The sequence below is a fragment of the Elephantulus edwardii genome, unplaced genomic scaffold, assembly GCF_000299155.1.
Source record: "Elephantulus edwardii isolate Elephantulus edwardi_28Jun2011 unplaced genomic scaffold, EleEdw1.0 scaffold00339, whole genome shotgun sequence".
Lineage (NCBI taxonomy): Eukaryota > Metazoa > Chordata > Mammalia > Macroscelidea > Macroscelididae > Elephantulus > Elephantulus edwardii.
In genome coordinates this window covers 1,868,372-1,877,506 of record NW_006400089.1, presented here as the reverse complement: position 1 = coordinate 1,877,506, position 9,135 = coordinate 1,868,372, and the positions used below count along the sequence as shown (strand labels likewise).

At 39.4% G+C, this 9,135-nt stretch overlaps 1 protein-coding gene and 1 pseudogene across 1 annotated transcript in view; one reads left to right on the top strand and one right to left on the bottom strand.

Annotated features, from left to right (window-relative positions):
• Nucleotides 1–5,492, bottom strand: part of ABCA13 (ATP-binding cassette, sub-family A (ABC1), member 13) — a 67,843-nt gene extending 62,351 nt beyond the window's left edge. The window contains exon 1 of the mRNA XM_006901620.1: nt 5,424–5,492. Coding sequence (XP_006901682.1) covers nt 5,424–5,492 — 69 coding nt within the window. The remainder of the gene's footprint in view (nt 1–5,423) is intronic.
• Nucleotides 5,493–7,927: 2,435 nt separating this feature from the next.
• On the top strand, nt 7,928–8,862 carry LOC102854397 (annotated as a pseudogene).
• Nucleotides 8,863–9,135: the final 273 nt, after the last annotated feature.

Genomic DNA, 9,135 nt, shown 5'->3' with positions numbered 1-9,135 from the left:
AAAAGAATATAAATACAAATGTAAAAAAAAAGTAACTAACTCTATGAAATGCAATGTGTAATTACCAAAATTGGAACAGAAGGGAATTTCTTTACCATAGTGAAATGTATATATGCAAAAAGAAGAGCCAACATAATTCTCAATGGATACAGACTGAAAACATTATCCTTCTTAACAGGGACCAGATAGGATGCCTACTATCACCATTTCTATTCAATATTGTATTGGAAGTACTGCTTGGGCAATATAGAAAAGAAGGGAATAAGAGGCATCTATATCAGCAAAGCAATGGTAAAACTGTCTCTATATACAGATTCTGTACACAGCAAACCCCAAGGACAAAACAACAACAACAACCCAAAACAGACAAAAAAACCAAAAAACATCCAGACAAACAATAAAAATCATAACTGTTAGAAGTAGTAGATAAACTTAGTGGAGTAGCAGGATACAGGATCAATAAACAAAAGTCAGTGGGATTCCTCTGCAGGAACAAAGAAAACATAGAGAAGGAACCAAAGAAAGCAATACCATTTACAATCACCAACACAAATTGAGATATTTACGAATAAACCTACAAAAAGACCTTTACAAAGAAACTACAAAACTCTTCTGTAAGAAAAAAAATGACTTAAATAAATGGAAAAAATGTTCCTTGTTAATGGTAAGGAAGACATCAGTATAGTGAAAATGACCATCTTACAAAAAACAATCTACACATTGAATGCAATCTCAATACACATATCAAATTCATTTTTCAAAGAGATGGAAAATGCATTTGACAAGTTTATTTGAAGAGGAAAGAGACCCCAAATTAAAAAACCACTTCTGAAAAACAAGAATGAAGTGGGAGGCATAGCACTTACCAATCTCAAAGCCTACTACACAGACATAATAACCAAAGCAGCATGGTACTGGTTCAATGACAGGCACATAGACCAATGGAAGAGAATCGAGAACCCAGAAATTGACCCACCTCTCTATGGTCAACTGGTATTCAACAAGGAAAAAAAACAACCTCTATCAAATGGGAAAACAACAACCTCTTAATAAATGGTGCTAGCAAACTGGACTACTACCCACAGAAAGCTGGAGCAGAATCCACATTTCTCACCATACACAAAATCAACTCAAGGCAGATCAGAGACCTAGGGATAAAGCCCAAAATCATAATAAGATCATGAAGGACAAAGTGGAACCAAGCTTAGAAGGGCTAGCCTGTGATATAAAGAGGGTAACAAATACAGACAGAAATACACAATCAGGAAAGGATAAAATTGTTAAATGAGACCTTCTAAAGATTAAATCCCTGTATGCATCAAACACTTTTTTACAACAAGGTGAAAAGAAAACCTATGGACTGGGGAAAAAACCTGCTGACTGGGGAGAAAAAGGAAAACCTACCATCTCAGACAAGGGTCTTATAATAAAAATTTACAGAATATTGCAGGGCCTCAACAACAAGAACAACAAAACAAAAACAAAGAAAGTCCAATATAACCAAATTGCAAAATGAGTAAAAGACATGGAAAGACTTTTCACAGAGAAAGACATTCAGATGGCCAATAGACCCATACAGAAATGCTCAAAATCACTGGCAATAATAGAAATACAAACCAAAATCACAATAAGATACTATCTCACCCCAGTAGCAGTGGCAGAGTTTAACAGTACAGCAAGCAATAAATGGTGGAGAAGATGTGGAAGATTAGAACTCTCAAACATTGTTGATGGGATAGTAAAACAGTACAACCCCTCTGGAAGGTAGTTTGGTGTTTCCTCAGAAAGCTGAATGTTGAAATTCCATATGACCCAGGTAGTTCACTTTTAGGAATATACCCCAAGAATATTCAAACTAAGATATGAACAGAGTGCTCGCTTCGGCAGCACATATACTAAAACTGGAATGATACAGAGAAGATATGAACAGAGATGTATACATTAATTTTCGTAGCAGCATTATTCACAATCACAAGAAGATAGCCCAAATGTTCAACCACAATTGAATGGATTGAGAAATTATGATTCATTCACACAATGGTATTCAATATACAGCACTCAGGAGCAACAATTTCAAAAATTATTACATAACTTAGGAGAGACTGGAGAGCATTATGCTAAGTGAATTAACTCAATCCATAAGGACAGATACTATATAAGACCATTATTGTAAAAATAGAAAAATAACTAGTGAAATGAGTATGAGGATCCAAGAGCAGAGAGCATGGGAGCAGAGGGATGAGGATGGTGGAGGGGAAGTAAGGGAAGGCTAAAGGAAATGGGAACAATCTGTTTGGGATCTAGAAAGATGGGGTAATGGTGAGCATAGCTCAATGGTTATTAATTTTATAAAACATAATGAATGAAAATGATTTTATGAAACACAATGTGAATGAAGGATAATGTGAAACAATGTATATGAACTTTATAAGCAAATCAACAAAATATTTTTAAATGGAATGTATATTAATGTATAAAACACAATGTGAATGAAAGATTATACAAAATATACATGCATGGAATACAATGTATATGAATGATTGTATGCAAACTATTAAAAATAAGAGAAGAAAATAAAGAGTAGACACCCCCATATTGGAATATGTGCTGCTGTGTATATTCTCAACAACAAAGTAACATATTAAAAAAACTAAAAGGCATTCACAGAAGTTAGACAAAGAAAAACTGGAAGCAACAATGACTAGAAATCATACCAAGGCCTCATGACTTGGAGTGGGGAGTGGGGAGATTTGTGCTGTCCACAGTCAGTCCATGCCAGGTGGACTCAGCAGTGCTATTTCAATAATGCCACCACACAGGAAAATCTACCAAAGACTGAAGTGTTCAGAAAGGCCAAGAAGAATACATGACTTAACAGACATAAGATAAATTTATAGTTAGAATGAAGTGTAAGAATTAACATATAATTCATGCAGTAAAATTTGGTTCTTAATCTGTGGGTCTTTGCCAAGTTAATGACATTGCTCAGAAACTGCTAGGCTGGACTGAGACACTGCAAGCTCTTTGAGACAATTTGAAAGAAACATGTCCTTTAACTTTGGACCCCTAGAGAATTTATTCAAGAGAGATTAGCTCATTGGCAATACATCCATACTATACAGAAATGGTATCCATAATGATAAGAAATGGGAAAATATAATGCCCAATACCTGGATAAATTGAGGAAATGGTAGGAAATACCTGGGTAAATTGAGTGCTTAGCTGATAAATAATATGCCATGAAACTGTTAAATATGAAGACAAAACACCCTTAAAAGTCCAGGAGACTCCTTAATAAAGCTTCTTTAGCTTCCTAAAACAAACAAGCAAGCAAACAAAAAACAAACAAACCTGCCCTTAAAAATAACTATCAGCAATACTGAGCAAAGTAAGAGCAACAAGCTATGACTTTAATTATACTAATATTTTAAAGAATCAATGCTTTTGAATTGTGGTTCTGGAGAAGAGTATATAAAACATACTATGGAATGCTAAGAGAACTGGTCTGTCTTTGAAAGGGTGAAGCCAGGTTGCTTCTAGGAGGCAAGAATTTTGAAGTTTTGTCTGGTATACTTTGGGCATGTTGCCAAGAGGGACCAGTCCTTGGCGAAGAACATCATGCTTGGAAGGGTAGAGGGACAGTGCAGGAGAGGAAGAACCTGAATGAGATGGATTGATGTGGTAACTGGGATTTTGGGGGCATGTGTGTCAGAGACAACTAAATCAGCTCATGATGCAGGATTCAAAGCTGTTTTTCATTGGATTGTTATCAGTCATAGTCAACTCAATAGTACATAACAACAACAATGACAAGACCATAGAAATGCTGTATATATTAAGAAAATGGAATTTTAAATTTTTATAAAAATCAAGAGAAACATTACGTGACAATTAAATAGTTTAAAACAATCTTGTATGTAACAAATTTTATCCAAAAAATAGAATTTTATAGAAGAATAGTAACTGATGAAGATGTATGGTGAACATTATTTGCTCATTATTATTGCTATTATTTTTCTACCTGAAATTTTTATAATAAGATGCTTTTAAAATTAAATAAATGTAATGTTTGGAGACTTATGTGTGAAGCAGTTGGATTCTGGAGGGTAGATTCTCTTGATTTAATTGAAAGTCAATTGCATTTGAGAAGAACATTGTTCTTAGTGATATAGCACTTGTCTGCCAGTTTGGAATTACTATAATACTGACTGCTATACCACTGGGGTATCAAATGCCATAATGGTTATCCATAGTGGGCAGGGTTTGGTAGAGCTTCTAGATTAAGACAGCCTTGGAAGCAAGATTGGCATCCACTTGTTAAACAACAGGCCTTTGGAAAAAAATCTATGAACATTAGAGAAATGACAATAATTATAGAACAGGGTTCAGATCTTTTGTTCATAGCGTTGCTAGGAGTCACACTCAACTCAATGGCACTTAACAACAACAATGAAATAAAATAAAGTGTTTTAAAATAGAAGAAAATCAGACAGGCCTCTTTCAATAGTATACTCATCTTACAGTGTCTGATTCCTATTCATGAATAAAGATGTTTCTAAGAAATCACTGGGTCAGACTATATATTCAACACATTATACTGTGAGAAAATAGAGAATTTACAGATTGTCATAGGTAGCAAGAAGAGGAAGTGGAAAGTAGGTCTGTTTAGAGACATTCATCCAAGAAGATAATATCACTATTTCCACAGTAATAAATAGCGTTCAGTTTAAGAATATCACTATTTCCACAGTAATAAATAGCGTTCAGTTTAAGAATATACCAGGATTCTGGCTTGCATAAAATGGGTTCAAATAGAACCCTAAGAGGCCAAGATGTATATGCATCTCTGAATGCTATTATAATAATTAATTGATTCATACTTTGTTAGAATGTACACTTAGAGGGTATTTAATGTAGCACTTGGGCAAATTCTAATCTGTTTAGAAAAGCCTTGGTATTGTAGCCTGCATAAATTTCCAAAAAAGACGTAAATTACCATTAAATATTTTACATCAAAGAATAATGATAAATAGAAATTAAATACCCAAACTTTGGATATATACACTATTTGTGTTTGATGACTTATCCCTTAAACCAGAGAAGAAGCAGTTCTGTTTTTACCACAAATGCCTAAAATGTCAATTATATTTCCAAGTCTATCTGTAGTATTTTAGAAAGCTGTTTCATTTGCTAGCCCTTTCTGACAAAACGCTATAGCCTGGATTTTGAGCTGTAGATTCTTTAGTAGTTTAACAACTTGGCTCTTTGGGCAGATTCTGATTTTAACCGCCCAGCTTTTATCCCTTCTCCGAAGGACAGATGGAATTTTGCACCTGTCTGAGGAGGAGCCGGCAGGCAGGTGGAAACAGATCCTGGTCTCCTTTCACACACCTCAACTAGGGGAGGCAGGAACAAACACTCACCGGGTGCCGCAGACGGCAAAGCCAGTTCTTCCAGAGCAGAACTTGGAACTGGTGCCCTGAGAGCCTCATGCCAGCGGTATCCTCTCCAGACTTCTGCCAGAAGCCAACATGCAGGAGGTGCTTATATCCACTGTACTCATGTGACGGCATGTTGTGCCATTAGTCCATTTAACAAAAGCGAATGATGCAAGACCGATTACTGGTAACTGAATAAAGCAGGAATCAAATGTCCTCCCTTGTTCTGCAGTTGCTCAGAAATCTTTTCCCTGGCTGCTCTGGGTGCGTGATGGTGATGAGCTAGGAGATACTGCCTTTGGGGCTTTAGTGTTCTTGAGCATCTACACTCCTCCCTGACTCTTCAAGAACATGCACAACTGATGCCTGTGACAAACAGTGATGCTCAAGTTAACATTTACCTCCCTTTGCCTGGATGCTAACTGGATGGAACTATTCCCCCACCCTCCTGGAACATCAGCTTCAGGCATTTGCCACAATGTTCTGGGTTTTGTTTTGTTTTTGTTTTTGTTTTTGTTTTCCCATTTCAGTGGTTTTGCAGTAATAAATGGGAAGGAAAGATGAGAATAGAATTGACCTCTTGATTGTCTAGGGAGGGGCTTGGAATGGTCATGAATCACTCTGCTGGTTGCCAGACCCCACTCTATACCCCTTTGCCATTCGTTCCCCCAAAGGCATTGGACTCCACATTTCAGATGCAAGATAATGGTTCCAGCAGACTTTGAAACTTGATGTGTTCTGATTTTAAGTGTGGTTCTGGGAGTGAATTGTGAAAATTCGGCATCAGCCACAGGCAATCATCATGTATCTCTCTTTTGTAGGTTATTTTTGCTGCCCTAAATGACTCTAAGCTGAGAGAGAATAGGAGATGATAAGAGATAAAGCTGCACAGCAGGCACAATGGGAGATTTCTGGATCTTTTTCTTAAATGCAGACTGAGTTGGGTGGACCCTGAGAAAGCAGGAGGCATTCTCAGGCCAGCAGTGTGGCATACTAAACCCATCCAATTCCTTTATCACTTTTCGGAGCCACACAGTGTACTAAGCTGGCAGCTGTTTTCTTCTGTCCTCAGGGCTCTCCTGAGTCCCTAGTGAGTTCCTGTTGCTACTGCTATGGTGAAGGATTGAGGCATCTTGACCCTGTGGTCTTTCATTTCTTTAAGTAATTTCCCCAAGCTAGACTTACTCTCATATGTGGCTTTTGCAAAAGGAAACAGAAATTGACTCATAAAAGAGACCACTTAAAAAAGAAAAAGTATTTGTTGCACATATTGTAGCAATAGAGAAGGTCATTACTTGGTGAGTGGGGCCGGGCCCAGCACACACAGTCTTCCAGATACCCACATAATGTCTTCTCTTGATGCTTACCTACCCGAAGACTGATTACTGTCATTCAAGTAATCTTCACCCTGAAACCTACAACGTCCCTTTTCAGCAGGAAGTAGCTAAGAGAATATGCCGTCCCCTTTTCCTTATGAATGAGGGTGAAGTCTCTCTCAGGGAGGAGTGATAGGGAATGGCAAAGGACAAACTGACAAAGGAGATTAATCTGAACTGGCTTTGATAAGCACTGTGGCAATTGGACAATTAAAACAGACTTTCAAGGGGAAAAAAAGAGGAACAAACTGGGGGGGAGGATAGAGAAAACAGTGCAACAATGAATGAATGGAAACCCAAAATCTCTGTAAATGTTCATTAAAGTTAATAAAATTTAATAAAATAAAAAATAAAAATGGTCAAGAAAAAAAACAAAAACAAAAGTCCTCACCACTGGGACTATAGACAATAGACTATAGACTCCTGATAGATGGAGAAAAAGTTGAAATTGCTAATTATTTCATTTTACTTACATTCACAGTCAACAATCTTGGTGTCAGCAGCCAAGAATAAAAATATATATTGAATTGAAGAAATCTGCTGTCCTGTCAAGGTGCTCTCTAAAGTGCAAAAGACAAACAATTTCCATTAAAAGCCTAAGGTGCACCTGATCCAAGTCATAATCTTTTCAGTAACTTGCTATACATCTGGGAATTGAACAGAAACTAAGGATGACCAGACAAGAACTGATGTCTTTAAGTTGTGGTATTGCATAAGAATACTGACTACTCTGTGAACTCCCAAAAGAACAAATAAATATGTCCTGAAGAAAGTGAAACAAGTGTGTGCAAGGATGGTAAACTTTGTCTCACATACCTTTGAGCATATCCTTGGAAAAAGACATCATGCTTGGAAAGGTGATGATAAGTAAAAGATCCTCAACAAGATGGATTGAAACAGTTATTCTATTTATGGGCTTAAGAGTATGTCAGAGATAATGAGGAACGTACATGAAAGGGCAAGGTTCAGATCCATTATTAATAGGGTCACTCTAAGTGTTAGGTGAAGAACTCTAAAATATGACGTTAAAAAAAAAAAGTCGGTACGGACGCGCTGGGTGAACGGCGGCGCCGCCGCGCGCCCCTCCCGCCCAGCTCACTGGCTCTTCCCGGAATGGCCCCCAAGTCCAGCGACTCCGTGGAGGGGCTCCGCACCACCGGCAACCAGAGCTTCCGCAAGGGCCAGTACTCCGAGGCCTCCACACTCTATGGCCGCGCGCTGAGGCTGCTGCAGGCGGCAGGTTCCACCAAGTCAGGCTCTCCAAACCCTGAAGAAGAAAGCGTTCTCTACTCCAACCGAGCGGCGTGTCACTTGAAGAACGGAAACTGCTCAGACTGCATCAGAGTGCACTTCGGCACTGGACCTGGTTCCCTTCAGCGTTAAGCCCCTGCTACGACGGGCAGCTGCCTATGAGGCTTTGGAGAAGTACCAACAGGCCTATGTCGACTGTGCTGCAGATCGATAAGAGTATGACGTCAGCCCTGGAATGCATCAACAGAATGACCAGAGTTCTCATGGACTCACTTGGGCCCAACTGGCATCAGAAGCTGCCTCCTACCCCTTTGGTGACTGTTTCAGCTCAGAAGAGATGGGCTTCGAAACCTTCCAAGAACCACAAAGAGTCTGCTAAAAGCAAGCCCAAAGAAACCCCAACAGCAAAGAACAAAGTGCCTTGTGCTGGGGATGTGGAGAGAGCCAGGCTTCTGAAGGAAGAAGGCAACGAGTATGTAAAGAAGGGGAACCACAAGAAAGCCATTGAGAAGTACAGTGAGAGCCTCTCGTGTAGTAACCTGGAGTCTGCCACCTATACCAACAGAGCGCTCTGCTATCTGACCCTGAAGCAGTACAAGGAAGCAGTGAAGGATAGCACAGACGTGCTGAAGCTGGACGGAAAGAACGTGAAGGCGTTTTACAGACAGGCTCAGGCTTACAAGGCAGTCAAGGACTATAAATCCAGCCTGGTGGACATCAGCAGCCTCCTGCAAATTGAGCCCAAGAATGGTCCTGCACAGAAGCTTCAGAAGGAAGTTAACCAGAGCTTAAAATAAACCCCCATAAAAGGGCAGCAGGAAATCTCTGCCTGACCATAACCAGAGAAGCCAGGGGTCTCCTTCCTCTGTGCCTGCTCCCGAGACCCAGCATGCCTCAGCTCGAGCTCAGCACTCTCTTCTCTCCCCTAAGAGGCTTTGCTTACTCTAAGCTCCGTGTAGTCTGCTGGTTCTAGAGCTGAAGTGTGAGGTCCATGCCCTGTTGCCCGCCCCCTCCTGCCTCAGCAGCTAGCGGGTCACACAGAGGTCTCCTGGCTTTGCCATCGCCCCAGC